Here is a 16,852-nt window from a genome sequence, read left to right on the forward strand (position 1 = left end):
CAGTGCAGGTGGTTGATGATTGCTGGCCTCCACAGCTTCAAGTCCTCCACTCTCACTCTTTCAGCCCTGCATCCAAAGCCTCCTCGGACCTGTTTCAGGACAGAAATAATGTGTTGAAAAGAAAATGTTATAGATGCAGAGTGAGGGTCTCTGGCACAACTGTGCACGTCTAGAGAGATGAGAACTCCAGCAACACTTGTAGTATGAAGAACAACTTTATCAGTTGACGCGTTTCGGCTTGTGGCCTTCATCAGGGTCATGTTTAAATGTTTAAATTCGGCCACAAGCTGAAACATGTCGGTCAACCGCAAAAGAAAACGTTAGACATAAAAAAACAGCCAACTTAAACTAAACTACAAACATTAGGATACACTACCATAATTAAAACAAAAAAATTGTTTGTGTACATACAGAACAAAAGTAGAGCTTGTAAGGCAGAACAACAGATGACATCCACTTCTCACATCTCATCATTTGAACAACTTGAGTTCCTCAGAAGCTTTGACGAACATTATTTAAAGACGACGTGTGATACCAAAGGAACCGAAGGTGTTAAAATGACGTTGAGACGTCATCAGACCTGTTTGCTGTTTCCTGACATCTCTACGCGCTGTTCGTCATGATGACGGTTTCAAAGTTACACAGAAAGCTCGAAACTGCAAATATGCATCCGTCCTTTTTGAGTAACTCTGTTTTACATAAAAGTACAATGACATCTATTATGTTGCAGAATATGGTGAACATCAATGATGACTAACTGTGATATAGAACAAACGCAGCTTCATAACGACACCTGAGAATAAAAATGACAAATGTTTTAAGTGAGCAAACAGAAAAGTCACCGAGCGGTGTAACCAAACGCCAGGAGCCCGCGTTAGATATATGATGTAAGTAATGAATGTCATGCTGTGTCAAATGGTAACCGCGTTTAGCATGATGCTCCTTTTTCCTGCTAGGAAAGTGGATTCCACGTCCCGACAGGCTAGAATTTGCGTGACAAACTTAATTATTCACATAATGATGATGATGAATAATAAAATACTAAACAAAACGAGAGCAAAATAATAGAAATTCACTAAAGGACGACTGCTCAGACTCATCAATGTGTGTGTTAACTTTTGCAAGTAGTCATAAATCAAGGGATCACATGATGCCAGATGGAAAGGTAATCAAGGGATTACTAAAATGATTATAATTAATCATCTGGGGGAACATGAACGTCTGAATCAGATTTCACGGTAATCCATCCAATAGCTGTTGAGATGTTTCCAACTGCTGTTTGATATCCCACAGCCATCATATAATATAAATATAATTAAACATTATGATTTATGATAGTAATAATAATAATAATAATGAATTAATTGTAAGTATCTCAGTAATGTAACCATTTTCAGGTGAAATACTGATCAAATATTTGTCAGTGTCACAGTTTAGCAACAGGGAAACAAATGGATCACTTTATTTTACATCTGTATGATATATGATCCCTAATGTCTTCATTTTAACTGCAAACAAACTCAGTTAGGTCTAATATTATCATATATCGAATATCAATCCTCATATCATTTAGTAGCCCTCAGTGGGTGTTGAGTTTCCACAGTATTGTCCTCTCAGGATGGAGTGACTCACTAGAAAAAGCACTAATGGACCCATGTGACCTCCTCCAAGACTTCAAAACACTTAACACATATATACAATTTTCCAAGGAGCCCAGAACAATTGTCACACTTTTAGTCATCATGGTTTCCTGTCACCTCCAGTTCAGACGCCCATCGCCTAGTTTCTAGTCTATTTTTTTTTTTTTTTGCAAAACTTTTGAAGCTCCAGTGAACAGAGAAGAGTTAGCAAGAGGTTAACTTGCCCTTCCATCAGCTGCTTGTGTACGTGCTTTCTTGGAAACGTGACATCTAAATCTACATGGTGGTAGTTTTTTTTTTTTTTTTTTTTTAGTTCCCTATTTGAATTATTTGATTCATCACTTAAAGAGCAAAAGCAGAATTGCAACACAGGGTCTGTATGGGGCCAGATGTCCTAGGTCGCTGTTGCACACTGGAGGTTTTCACTGATAAGCATTTCATTTAGATGATTTAGAAGTTTCTGTAGAGGCAGCTGTGTATAAGAACAACTAGTGATTATCTTTTGTAATTGCGTAATCTAGCAAAAGCGTATGTAGATGGTGTTAAAACCACAAAAGGTGCTAAATCCTCACTACTGCTGCTTTTCAGCCTGAACTGATTGTTATCCTTTCTCTCAATCATAAATAAAGAAGGGGTTTTTAGAATGATTAAGGTGTTTAAACATAAAGAAAACTAATTCAAAATCGTTTCAGTCCTCCAGCGGATTAATAGGAAACGATTGCTCGTCTGGAAATTGCTCTATTTGTCTTGTAGGTGGCTCCGTTCACACACACCCCCCCGTAAATCCCACACGTGATGTGATGCAGCCGAGACTGCGGTGCAGTAGCCAGAAAAACAGGTTTCAAAGTCTAACTAGTTTTACTGGTAAACAGAGTAATTACACATCCACATGCCTTTTTAATAAGCTGAAATATTTTTTTTTTTCCTCCCTGCATGTTTGTGTCATCAGGTTTTAGAGATAGTGACAGATACTGCTTATTGTCACATTCTGATAGATATATTGAGCGGAAATAATGTAAGATCAAGTCTTATAAATTTAAGATAGATGAGAAACTCAGCAGTCAAACTGTGTTGTTATCAGTTGAATTACACTCCCAACAGATCCAGCTATAGAAACATCACTGACATCCTGTTAATAATGTCAAATTTTTTACACACCTGCACACTTCCTGCAGCTCACAATGGTCACCGACACAATGTTGGAAAGCATTTGTTCCTTCACACTTCACTGACTTGCTGACTTGTGAAGTATATATATCACTGCATGACCTTTTTACTACTGTAAAAGTAGAGAGTTACTCAACGCTGGGACCTCAGAGCTGTTGTAAGCACACTTGAATGTGGGTTTTGAAACTCATTTCACCCACCCGGAGCTCAGTGTTGTTGAGACAGTTTCATTACCGCTGCTAGTATCTCTTTTAGTAAAGACCCAGATTACGTTTTTTTAATATGTGTTCTGTAAATTAAAGGAACTTGAGCAGCTTTTGTAGTAAATGTGGAAATCATGACGTTTTAAACGAGTTAATGGACGGGGTTTCAAGTCTGTCTTAAAGGACCAGTGTGTAAGATTTAATGGCATCTAGCAATGAGATTGGAGATTGCGTGTAGGGGAACCTATGGTGGCCATGGAAAATGTGAAAGTCCCTCTCTAGAGCTGGTGTTTGGTTTGTCTGTTCTGGGCTACCATAGAAACATGGTGGTGCCACATGGCGGGCTCTGTAGATGTAAAGGGCTCACTCTAAGGTAACGAAAACACAACGATTCTTATTTTCAGATGATTATACACTAATTAAAACATACTTATGAAGCTTATATTCCATTTCTGCCAAGTCCGTTCCACTAGATGCCGCTAAATTCTACACACTGCACCTTTAAAACAAAAGTCAGGAGCATGTTTTTCTTGCTCCCTCTGTGAAAAAATGTATTTAAAAGTTTATCTGAAGCTAATATGAAGCTTCAGTCGTCCAAATGAGTAAAATCAAGTAGATATCTTTCAACGTTACAGTCTTTTTAGCGCCAAAGTTTTTGTTACTATACTTCCACCGTACATCAACAGGGAAACACAAAGAGGGAATTTGATGCTAAAAAGACTGTAAATGTGTCAGATATCCACTTGATATGACTATCTCAGACTGCTGAAGCCTCATATAAGCTTCACATCAACTTTTAAATGCATTTTTGCACAAAATGTGGATTTTGGCCTCCATCATTTACATTGAAAGCACAGTTGAAGGGGATCTTTAAATAATCAGTATGAAAAACCTCTTTCACTCCTCATACGGACACCTGCATGTTGTTTTAAGACACACTTGATAAATAATGAACCCATCCTTTTTAATGGTTTTTTTAAGGGAGACATGTAATTAGGTCAGATCATGTTAGAAGGATGCAGCTGTGGCATCAGAGCAGTTAGCTGTTGGGGTTTTAATAAAAGGTAGAAGACTCAATTAGTGTTTGTGAAGAGCTTTTAGCTTATTATGAGGACTGGTCATCGTGTTAGCGTGGTAAGTACGTTCTCATCTGACTACAGCCAACAGCTGCTTCATGCTGAAACAGATGTTTACGGAGGCAAAATGATGTAACCGCAGCCAAAAGGAAGGTGTAGTTGTTAATGTTCTTGTATCATGTACGGACTGCTAGCATAACAGTGTTGGCACAGACCCCCATGACTCCTTACTCCTCACCGGTAGGGATAAAGTGTTTTTGTCAGGGACTCAGAATATTTTTCTGTTTCATAACTTTCCCACCCAGGCTGCTCCACAGTGGGTGGTATTTTTTTTGCTGCAGTGCCCCTCTATTTTATCCTCTTTTCTTTCCCTGGATGTGCTTCAGTCATGTTTTTTAGTTGTATAACTGAAACCCTGTTGCTCGTAAACTCTCTTTTTCAAAGTATCACTCCAAATGAGAGTGATGTATGTAACCGTGCTTCCATGAATTTGAGACAGTCAGCACAGTAATACCTGGATTTACAGTCTGTAGCGGTCAGGAGGAAAATAAAAAAGACTCTCTACATCTCTCACAGTCGATTTCTGCTTTTTTTTTTTAAATGTCTTGAAGCCTGTTGCCCAGATCACAGTGAATGATATTACCTGGCGTGGAGTACAAGGTCGTCACATGTTTCTTTTTTTTTTTTTTTTTTGATCTTGAGGACAAAAATGATTCAATTTTCTTTTTTGATAAATTCAAAGAAGTGCTGTGATATTGAAGACTGTGGTGGACTGGAACCAGAATAATCAGTGTCAAAGACGACGACGCCCTGATGAAGGCAAGTGTGCCCAAACACGTCGGTGTTTTTAATATATTAGCTGGTATTAAAGGATTTTTACTTTTGACTCATCCACTCGAGTGCCTGGCATTGGATTTTTTTTTTTATGCCAGAACGCACCCATGGATGACGGCATACTTTTACCTCTTTAAAATAATCAGTTGTACATATAATTAACCAACTGGAGTCTTCAAAGAAACTGGTTCAAGTCTACAATAGCTGTGTTGGTGATGGAGTAGTTTGATTTATTATCAATAAACTGGAGCTTGGGTTGTGCACCAGGTCATATATGGTTTATTAGCGATCAGTAATAAGCAGAAATTTCAGGATTTTACACTTGTGCATTTGATGTTCACATGTTGTAGCCATGATATAGCTACTGCTGGAGGTGACGTGCCCCCTCCTCTGAATTTCGACTATTTTTAAAAGCTACAACAGCTACAGAGTTACCACATGGAAGCCATAAGAGCTGTTATTGGTCAGCTCGGGCTGCTTATGATTCACCTACTAGTTCCTGATGAAGATTGTTAATATTGAAGACAACATATAGCAAGTTAAGGAAAGGTTTCAGGAATTTTCAGGCATATTTCGGGGGCACATGGAGCCCCAGCATCACACCAGTTTGGAAAACGAAATGTATTTATTTTGATCTGTAAATAATGATTTGGGATAAAAGAAAATAGGAACCGTAAACATGGAAGATGCATTTCAATCCACCTGTTTTTAGTAGAAAATTACCAGAAAAACACAGTTAAATCTCTAAATATGCAACAAAATTTGGTGTATCGATAACAAACGTATGAATAAATGATGACGTACATGAATCGTGTCACTGAAGAGCTGAAAACATCTGTTGAGAGATGATGAGGAGACTGTAACCTTCCTCACATCAATACACGAAACAAACAGAAATGTCATATTTCCATCACGTTTTCCATCTTTGATTGCTGCTCTTTTAATGATCTCGTTGCGTCTTCTTCTTCTGCAACGGTTTAAGTTATCGCCACCAATTCTCAATATTTAAAGTAGCAGATGGAAAAGTGCATTAATGCAACATATTGTGTAAATTCGGCTAAAATTTGCTTTACATTTTTTGTGGAAACTCTGCAACAGGCATCACGTAGCATAAAGGATACAACAGCTATTACCGGTTGAAGGAGTGTTTTTGCTGTGTGACTGTTTGAACTCTCTTTCCTCCTACGTGATTGTTTCATTTTAGCTGTTTTTATAAAAAAATTCTGTGAAAACTGAAGCCCATTCATAACGCTGCAAATGAATACCAGCGTTTGTGCCACATCCCATTCACACAACAGCCCACTACTCATAAATCCTCAACGTCACGGCAATCCCCTGTAGATAATATCGCCTTATTTATCACTCGTGTGCCAGCAGTCATCATGTCACTCAAACTTGCATTGTCACAGCAGGGAACCTCTTTTGTTTTCCGCTGTTGCTCGGGTCATCTGCTCCCGTAAGCACAAGAGTCGATGTGAAAAGCTGCTGCTGTTGTTTGTTACTAACCAGCGTTTCCTTGGGTAGAAAACAGCAGTGACGACAACAAGATCAGTGTGTTAGTCTGAGTTGCTGTCGAGCTTTTAAAATGTTGTTTTTCAATGCTTTGAGCAGCACAAATTGACCATTTACCTCCATTGTTTAAGGGGTTATTGATAGAACTCAAAATGGATAAATCACAACCTTAACAGTTTAAATACAGACTGGCAAACGGCTTCTTTTGTCCAGAAACCAGAAAATATTCACACATTTGTGAAGCAGGAAGCAGAGAATTTGGATTTTATTCTCTTTAAAGAAAGACTCCAAGCGTTGAATCAATTATCATAATTTTATATTTGGCAACTAATCGTCTAATCGTTGCCGCTCTAGTAGACACAACCGCTGTTGAAATAGGGAAATATTGATTCGACTGAACTGACATTCTAAAGAAAAGGGAAAAGAAATGTGGTACAAGATTTGTTTTTTTTGTTTTTTTTGGGTAACGCACCTGTGTTTTTCACCAGCAGCTCTATCAGCCACAAACATCTGTACAGCAAACACAGTTTAGGGTATCAAACCAAACCTCACCAGACATATACACCCTTTATCGGAAGTCTTTCTCGTCACACGCACCTGTTTTTGTCATGTGGTCAGAAAGATGCAACGTCTGGCTCGACTTTTTTTAACAGTAAATATTACCAGCAGCAGTCTTAATATGGAGCCTGAAGTGGTGAGTTTTTTTTTCATACGGATACTCCAGAGTCAGCTGGTAATGATTCACGGGGCACACAAACAGGCCTCCTATTAAAAGAGGAAGTGTTTACTTCCTAGGTTCTTGTTCCTGTAGCTGCGTTCAACATTCATAACCCACCAGGAGCCACTGCTCTGCTGCACTGATGAGCTCTTAAGTTTTGCTAGCAAGTAGTTTCAGTTTTGTCCCATGTTTTATTTTCACTGCAGGCTGCAATGCCCCCAAAAATAAAATATGTATAAGCTACAGTAACATCATGTCAGTGTCTCATAAAGGGGGAAGAAGGTAAATTCATGTACTGCTCATACACTGAGTTGTCAGTTTATTAGGAACACCCTAGCTCAAAAATAAAGCAGAGTAATCCACCCTTCATGAAGGTTATAATGTTCAGTTTAGTTGAAAACTCTTCTTTTAGACGTGTTGATTCAATTTTTTTTATGGTTTCTGAGGCTGCAGGTTGTTGCAGCGCTGGACGTTTTAATCTTCATGAAAGCAGGATTTATGGGAAGGCTGTTGCGTTCAGACCGCATTAGTTTCAACTAAGTGCACCTAATAAACTGGCAAATGTGTTTATTTATTTATTGGTTTATTTAGCAGGGACAGTTTACATTAATAAACATCGGCACCGGCGTTTGCCAAGAGGCTGTTTTCATCTGTACTTCATCTGTTACAAAGTCATGCTTAAAATAAATAAATAAATAAATAAAAATATTATATAAAAATATGGATGCATGCCTAATTAGATGCAGTTTCCTTCCTGCATTTATTAAAAATATGCATATATTTACATATTTAATGAGCTGTTTGTGAAAAGTCAGACATTTATCCTGCATTAATCTACAGTTTTAATGCTTCTCTTCTGCTGTAACTTTTCTTATTGATAACTGTACTTTTACTGTACTTGTACTGTATAATTGTGCTTTTTTATTTATAACGTTTTGAAAACAACAATATTATTTCTGCATCAGTCAGCATGTACAGTAAAAATGATCCAAAATCCAAAGGGAAGAAGCATGAAAACCAGAAAATATTCACATTTTGGGAAGCTGGAACTTACAAGTTTTGCTTAAAAATTGCTGCTAATTAATTTTCTGTCAATCGACTAACTGATTAATCGATCCATTGTTGTAGCTCTAACAGTGCTTAAAAGTCCCAAGACACTTCTCTTCTGCTGTAACTTTTCTTATTAATACCTGTTGTACTTTTTAATTTTTATTACGTTTTGAAAGCATGTACAGCAAAAACGTACAGATATTTTAATCATTCAAAATGCTCATTATTACATAAGCTCACGTACAGTTTGAGTTATTATGAGTTATATGATGTATTAAAGTATAAGGAGGCCTTTTCATTTCCATTATATTTACCTGTATACAGTAGAAAACACCTTTCAGATGTGTAAATGCTCAGTAATGCAGGCTGAGCCACTGTGAATAAGCTCAATATGATAATGTGTACGAGTTATATTGTTTTCTAGATTAATCAATTATTCGTGTGTTAAATGTCACATGTTCCCACAGTTTTTGTCCCAATAATGATCCAAAATCTAAAGAGAAGAGCAAGAAAACCAGAAAATATTCATATTTGGGAAGCTGGAACTTACAAGTTTTGCTTAAAAATTGCCAATTAATTTTCTGTCAATCGACTAGCTGATTAATTGATTAATTGTTGTAGCTCTAACAGCATTTAAAAGTCTCCATTCACTTCAATAGCATCTATAACTTCAATATTCAGGTATGTTCACATTAGGGAAGCTGGAGCCAGTACAGTTTTTTACAAGTTTTGCTTAAAAATTGCCAAAATTGCTGCCAATCAATTGATTAATTGTTGTACAGCACTTAAAAGTCCCCATTCACTTCAATATAATCTGTAAAGTCATCCATAATACCCAAACAATCACACTCACTTTCTTCAGGAAAACACTTCTCTATTTTATATTTTTACAGTTTTTCCTGCAGCAGCGACTCAATCCTGGAAGTTAAAGGTTATTTATGATTGTGTCGTTGTTCCAGCCGTGTGAGCGAACACTATCAAAATGTAAACACTGGAGAAATTATGACCTTACAGTCTTCAGGAGGCGGCGGCGGCGGCGGCGGAGGGGGAGCGGGGGGTTTGCAGGTGAAGCCCGAGCACTTCATGTAGGGTTCTGGTTTGTAGTGTTAATGGAGGCCCGTGGAGGGAGGGTGCTAATTGATTCATTCTCCCCGCTCTCTTTTCTCATTAACACCCGTTCCCTGGGTAGCATGTATCTCTCCGGGCTCCCCCGCAGCCTCCCGTGTGTCCCTCTTCCCTCCCTGCCGGTTTGACTCTGTCAGGGAAGGGAAGGAGGGAAGAAGGGGGGGGGGGGACAGGTGGCAGGGAGAGTCCCAAACCGAGGCTTGGATCACAGACGGGAGGTGGAGGTGGAGGCTGTAAATGATGGTGTGTATATATATTTATATTAATCCACATCTCTTTTTGTCTTCACAGTATTCGCAGTGTGATGCAGAAGTACCTCGAGGAGAGAGACGAACTGACATTTGACAAAATTTTCAACCAGAAGATCGGTGAGTTCGTTTTTTATTACAGTTAAAAATTAAAACGATAAAAAAAAAAAACCCTACTGTAGCGCTCTAATTGAATCACCAGCGTTCAGTAGCTTTTTCCTCTTTTTTTTTTTTTTTTGACCATAAAAATTTTGAACATAAAAAAATCTTAACGGACCACAAAACTCATAATAAAAGAACTTTTTATTATGAGACCAAAGCGTTGGGGCTTGTGGCTGACCCCTGATGAAGGCCACAGTCTGTCGGCCTCATAAGAAAGTTTTGTTCTGCAAGTGTTTCTGGAGTTTTGACCTCTTCTTCTTCTTCTTCTTCTTCTTTCCTTCTTCATGCAACTTGTGCCAGATATCCCCTTTTTTTTTACAAGCTTCCAACCACATTTTGTCTTAATCAGCTGATGGACTTGTGTTGACTTGTCCTGATATCTATAACGGAGAGTTTAATGAGTCAAATAATTATATATTTCCAGATAATCATTGTTTTTTGTTTTTTTTTATATATATAAATGCATATTTGATGAAACGTTTTATAGAGTTGTGACCAAGATATTTTACAGTTGAAACTCTCTGGTGAACAAACAATGTAAGAAGTCGGTTTCTAAAGAACCTCAAACATCTTCTACACTGGAAGTTGACTCATCAGTTCACACACATATATATATATATATATATATATATATATATATATATATATATATATATATATATATATATATATATATATGTGTGTATCGCTAATATCAGCTGACGTTGGCCTCGATGATTTTATCGGTGTAGCTCTAGTTGAAAGCTCAGCAAAAAGATCGTTTTTTTTTTTTTTTTTCTGTTTCCAAAGTCAAGAAGGAACGTTCACACTCAGACGGTCGACTCTTGGTTGCTGATATTGCAAATATGTTTAATGTTGGGTTAATTTTTTTTAAGGAAGGAGTTTAATTATCTCATCCAAATAGACAAAGTTTCATCTTTAGGTTAAAATCGTCATTTTGTGCTGACGAAGATCCAATTTGTCTCCAAACGTCATCTATGTAAATGGTTAATGTTGACATACTTGGTGCAGATATTGCTGTGTCATTTAATTACTGAGTCACTTTATGACTAAGACTTTTCTCTACTTGTGCTTCTGTTATATTACGTTTTTATTGCCACTTATAGACTTTATGTTTAACTCTGTACTGCAGTAATGATGGTTGTCTTGTCATATCTGCTTCCATTCTGGCTCCAGCTTGATAAATAAATACTATATTCTATATTCACTATATAATAAACAATAATAGTGAGCAGCAAGTTAAGATGTCGGACAGTGACTCATCATTTTGTGTCGTCACAGTCCGCTGTAGAGTCGTGTGATGGTAGTTTTCACATCTTTAAAATGAGGAGCGTTGCATTGTGGGATTTTTTTAGGGCTCTATATAGCGGATGTATATACACACTCAGCATTCAGACACTTAAATAAAATGGCGGAGGGTGAATGTTGTTCAAATTCAAATAAACTTTATTGGCATGACAGATCAGAGCAGCACAGAAAATGATGAAGATTGACAGATGATTAATAATTATACAATATTATGTAAATATAAACAATAATATTAAATACAGTATAATAAAAGGCTTTTTTACAGATGTAATCACACAGAAACTTTCTCTCAGATTATGACAAGATTTAATATATTTTGCAGCTTTTACTGCACATTGACTTTTCTGGATAAATTCAGGATATATATGATTTATTTTTTTTCAAAGAAAACATAATCCAAGATTCCCTGAGCAGCTTCTCTGACCGTCACTTTCACCAGTTTTAATGACAGACGTTGCCACTATCAGATAGTTCACTTGTCAAAAGGCCAAAATGAAAAGTTCCAGGCCAAAAGGTCATTTTCTCTCTCTCTCTCTCTGTAAAGTCACTCTATAACCGCCAGTCAGCTTTTGTACTTCAACAAAACCCAGCAGAGAGAGAGACGAGTCTTTTCTAGTGAAACAATCGAGCTGAGTCACGTTTATTTCAACTGTTGGAATCTCCCAGTTAGACTTTTTATTAATATATCACACACATTCACAGATCTGAATCAAAGCCTCCAGTATTTGGATCGAGTAGCTTCTTTTTTGAGAATGAGGTGCTGTTTTTTTTTCTAATGTGTCAGATATTTAATCAACATTTCATATCCTCAGTGGCTCTCTAAACTCCAATCCAAGTGGATTTCATGAGAAAATGCTGCTAAGATGCATCTTCATCCGGCAGATGTGACACCTACCGCGCTGTCGGCTTGTGGTCAGAAGCTTGTTACTGGTCACACTTATGATATTTCTGACATCCACACCCACAGAGCTGACGGGTCAAAAAAACCACCGATCAGAAACTCACTTTCACTTTCCCCACGTTTTTTACACCTCACCGCCTAAAAACCAGCCTCCTACATATGAACACAGTCTTTATTTCTCTTATGTTCTTATTTAAAAAGGCTTTGAACGCTGCTCCGCACCGCCCGTCGCTTCTCTGTAGGATTGTCGGCTGTGGTCTGGAGTCGGCCTTGTTTGTGTTTTAGTGTCGGCGTTGTCGATGCAGCGGCTCAGCGTCATGTTTCCTGCTTCCTCCTGCCTTCCAGTCGGTAGCAGCGGCCTCTCTCTCTCTCTGTGTGTGCTGGCTCCTCGGAGTGTTTCCATTCTGAGCAGACAGGCAGTGTGCCAGTAGTTGTGGCGTACCAGGGGACCACAGCCGCCCTGCAGGCCTTCTACTAGGTTTACTTACTGTTCTAGGTCTCACCCCCCCCCCCCTCCCTGTGAGAATAGGCTGCTGCGTTAATTCTCCCTCCATGCCTCCTTCTCTTTTGTCCTCATTGCTCTCTTTATTATTATTTCTCTGTCTTATGTTCAGTATCATCACCTCATACTTCCACTCATCTACGCTCTGTGTGTGTACGTGCTCATTAGACACTGGTGTGAAACCCATCTGACCATTTTTTCAACACTTCTCAGGTGAAAATTTTGCCTTTTTTTTGTTCGTTAGCCACAACTCTGTTAATCAGATTATGACAAAACAGCAGGAGAATAAGTACTGTTGCTCTGTGCTTTTATTTTGAAAATTACACAGACTGTATTTTATTACATTTAGGGCTGACACAATTAATTAATTCATCAGCAAGTGTTTTTGATAATTGATTAATCGTTTAAGGAATTTTTAAGCAAAGGTGACAAACATTTTTTTTAAATTTCAGCCTCTCAAATGTGAAGATTGTTGCTGTTCTCTTTTATATCGCTCGTCAGACGTTTCAGACTTGAGCCGCAACTAATGATTATTTGAGATCCAGATCGTCTGATAAGCAGGGAGACGGCGAGGTCTCGATAAAAACATCATCCATCATGAATTTAAGGTTTTGGACTGTTGGTCGGACAAAACAAGCAAATAGAAGGCATCAAAAAGAGCTCTAAAAAGATTGTTAATGGCATTTTTTAAACCATTTTTTAATGTTTTACTGATTTTCAAAATAAAAAAATAATTCATCAGCAAGTGTTTTTATTAATTGATTAATCGTTTAAGGCATTTTTAAGCAAAGGTGACAAACTTTTTTTTAAATTTCAGCCTCTCAGATGTGAAGATTGTTGCTTTTCTGTTTTATATCGCTCGTCAGACGTTTCAGACTTGAGCCGCAATTAATGATTATTTTTTTTTATTTTGAAAATCGGTTTAAAAAAAATGCCATTAACAGTCTTTTTTGATGCCTCCCATTTGCTTGTTTTGTCCGACCAACAGTCCAAAACCTTAAATTCATGATGGATGATGTTTTTATCGAGACCTCGCCGTCACCCGGCTTCTTCTCATCTATCTCCCTGCTTATCGGACCATCCGTCTCCCTTTGTGCCAGACCCCGTCCCCTGCTCATTACTCCAGCTCTCAGGTCTCATTAGAGAGTCTTCTTTAAAGACACTTGTTACTAGGGCCGGTCGATGTGCCTGTGCCTCTGGGACGTTTACATTTCCGAGTTAATCAACAGGCAAGTCGTTCCCGGCTTAATTCCTGTGATATAAAAGTTAATGTGGAGCTCTTTGTCATGCAGAGCAGGACTCTGTTGCACTCATAAAACTTAAGATGTCCTCACGCCCTTTGGAGTCAGAGTGTTCTTTGCCCTGACCGATCAGTATAGATCAGTATCAGTCATTTGGTGCAGTAATGGTTTGATAGAAGTTAACTCATGATTGGTCTGTTGATTGAAGAAATATGACAATTGTAACTTTCAACCACCCGTGTTGGTCGATGCTTCAGTTCTATCCACATAAAACAGCTTCTTAGCTTTATTTAAATAGGTGCTTATTGCTTTTTGTTGTCTGTAATTATATTCTCACACTAAGTCAGACTGTTGCAATATTTTGATAAGTTTAATGTTACTTGATAAGGATACCTAGAGTGCTAGTTAGCTAACGTTAGCACAAGTCTGCACCTCTCTGTGTTCCCGGTAAGCTAGCGTTAGCTTCAGTCTGAGGTAGCGGGGCGTGTTTTCAGAGCGTGAAAGGAAACTTCCTGCATTCCTTTATTTGGGAGCAGCAACTCTGGACTTCAAACTGGCTCCAGTGCAAACCAGCAGTTGATGTCACGCCTTGTTACGACCATCTTTATATACAGTCTGTGGCAGGAACCTCATGATCCTGGCTAAAATATCACCTACAACACTAAAAACTTGAGGTAATTATTTTTAGTTATTCTGGTAAAATGGAAGAATTTTGACAGTAAATCTGCCACCGTTACCATTGTCGACTGTACATGTGCCATGCTAGGATGCAAAGCTTGTTAAGCATAGCAACAGTAACTAAGGAGGAGGCGGGGTTTAGCAGAAAAGGGTTCAATTACACTACAGGCCACCTGCCTATCAGCCACCCACACTAAACACCTATAACAGCCCTACATGTCAAGTCTCAGGATTTATTGCCCGCGATTATCATCGGTGATATGAAGACATCAAAGAGTTTCAGTTTCATGCATCTGTGATGTTACGACTGACTGCTACGGTCAGTACAGGAAGATACCCATCAGCTGAAACTCCTGTGTTCAGCGTCCCACCCTGCATTACTGTTACTCTCTGCTCTCTCTACGCTCTGACTTTTTTTTTTTACGCTCTGCAATTGGCAGAACAACAGAGAGATCTGAGAGATGTGACGACGAGCCTGGTCGGAGCTCGTTGTTGCGTTTTGGTTGTGCGGCTCGGAGAAATAGTAGCTGAGAGGATGACACATGAGTCTGTGTGCTTGTACATTTTGAATTTGACTGGCAAATGTGTGGCTTTGCATGTTTCAGTAACAAGAGATAGCTGTCAGACACACTCAGACTTATCAGCAGGTCACCGTAGAGGAGGCCATGTAGCGGTTTGTGCTACATGGGTGCAAACAGTAACCACAAACCCAAACCTGCTACTGTACCATCTAATAATGATGCACAAATCAGATTAGATACATGTCAGCTAGTTCTGTTCACTGTATTTTACACCACAAACAAAGAATTTTGCCTCTTAAAGCAACTAATCTACACATTTCAGAGCCAAATCTTAGTTTTAAAGCATATTTCTATTACTTGAGCTTCTTTATTTGCCCTAAAATTACCAAAAATGAGACCTTTCCCTTTCAAAACAGGACACAGAGAGAGAGAGAGAGAGTCATTCATGCTTTAATAATTCGCCGCCTCTATTATTGCGATGCCCTTCAACTCGTTTAAAATGCTGCAGGCGTCGTTTTGATTCAGACAAAATTAAGGCAGCACAACACACCTTTCTTATTTGACTGACACAGGCCGCTTTTGTCAGCGAGTTCTTCCATTTGAAAGTCCTGTTATTTCACACCGAGGCCTCTTTATTTCCTCCTTCAGTCAAATGACTGATTAGGTGACATCTAAAATTTGAAATTCGTGGTAATTTGTCAAGTTATTCTGGTACAAAACACACAGCCTCGGATTTTTAGTCCAGAGCTTTTAAGAATAATATATTTAAGATGCTGGATCTGCTGGATTGTTTATTTGTTTTATTTATTTGTTTGTTTATTTAACAGGGATATTTCACATTAATAAGCATTGGACAGATGTTACAGAGTCTCCCTAAAAACAGAATATGAAAATGAGATTGAAATGACAAAGTTACTGAGATCATTTATAAGCATGCAGAACAAAAGAACATATTAATATGAATAAAAACGTCCTGAAAACATGCAACACAGAGACTCTTGATACAAGATATGCAAGACAGTAAATACATTTAAGATATTAATGTTAATAGAAATGTAGATTGAATAAGAGCTGCATTGTTAAGACACTAACTAGAAGATGCAAAGCAGAAGCACAGACACAAGAAGCATGCACAGTATGTAAAATACATAAATACATGTATTGTTCATTAACTCCAGGTAGTGAGTTCATGTGTGTGTTGGATCCATTTCTGTTCTTATGCATAAAAAATGAGAATCATTTAAGAGCTGCAACGCTTAGTTGATTAATCGTTTAGTTCCCAGATAAGACTGGTGCTCCACATTGTCTATAAAATGTCAGAAAATACTGAAAAAATGTGAGTTTTAATTCCTCAGAGTCAAAGGTGACGTCTTCACATGGTTTGTTTTGTTCGACCAACAGTCAAAAACCCAAAAATATTCAGTTTACTGTCATAAAGGACACAGAAAAACATGAAATTATCACATTTTAGAGGCTGCACCCAGAAATGTTTGGCCTAGTAAATTGACAACTAAATTAATTGCAAAATGTTTTGATAATTGATTGATAATTTATTAATTATTTTGAGTAATTTTTGAAGAAAAAAATTCCAAATTATCTGGTTTCAGTTTCTTAAATGTGAATATTTTCTGGTCGGGACAGAAGAAGACATTTGAGGTGGAAACATTGATCGACATTTTTCATTTTATAAATCAAACGACTAATCGATTAATCGAGAAAATAATCAACAGATGAAGCGATAATGAAAATATTTTGTTATTGTCATTTTAAGTTGAGTTTTAGCCTCAGAATCGGAGTCTGATTCTAATCAACATGTTGAAGCTCTGCAGTCAGTTTGCTTTTGATTATAGAGAGATAGATGGATCGATAGATAGAATAATTTATCAGTCCCAAAGGGAAATTAAAGATATTTTGTACTCTGAACATGTTTTGTGTCCTTGAGTTCAACAAGCCGTGTTGATTGTCA

The 16,852-nt window shown here is 37.9% G+C and overlaps 1 protein-coding gene across 1 annotated transcript in view; it reads left to right on the forward strand.

The window, feature by feature from the left end:
• The window catches only part of grk3 (G protein-coupled receptor kinase 3), a 70,321-nt gene that overhangs the window by 11,803 nt on the left and 41,666 nt on the right, over positions 1 to 16,852 (forward strand). The window contains exon 2 of the mRNA XM_042394696.1: positions 9,617 to 9,693. Coding sequence (XP_042250630.1) covers positions 9,617 to 9,693 — 77 coding nt within the window. The remainder of the gene's footprint in view (positions 1 to 9,616; positions 9,694 to 16,852) is intronic.

The sequence above is a fragment of the Thunnus maccoyii genome, chromosome 19, assembly GCF_910596095.1.
Source record: "Thunnus maccoyii chromosome 19, fThuMac1.1, whole genome shotgun sequence".
Classification (NCBI taxonomy): Eukaryota; Metazoa; Chordata; class Actinopteri; order Scombriformes; family Scombridae; genus Thunnus; species Thunnus maccoyii.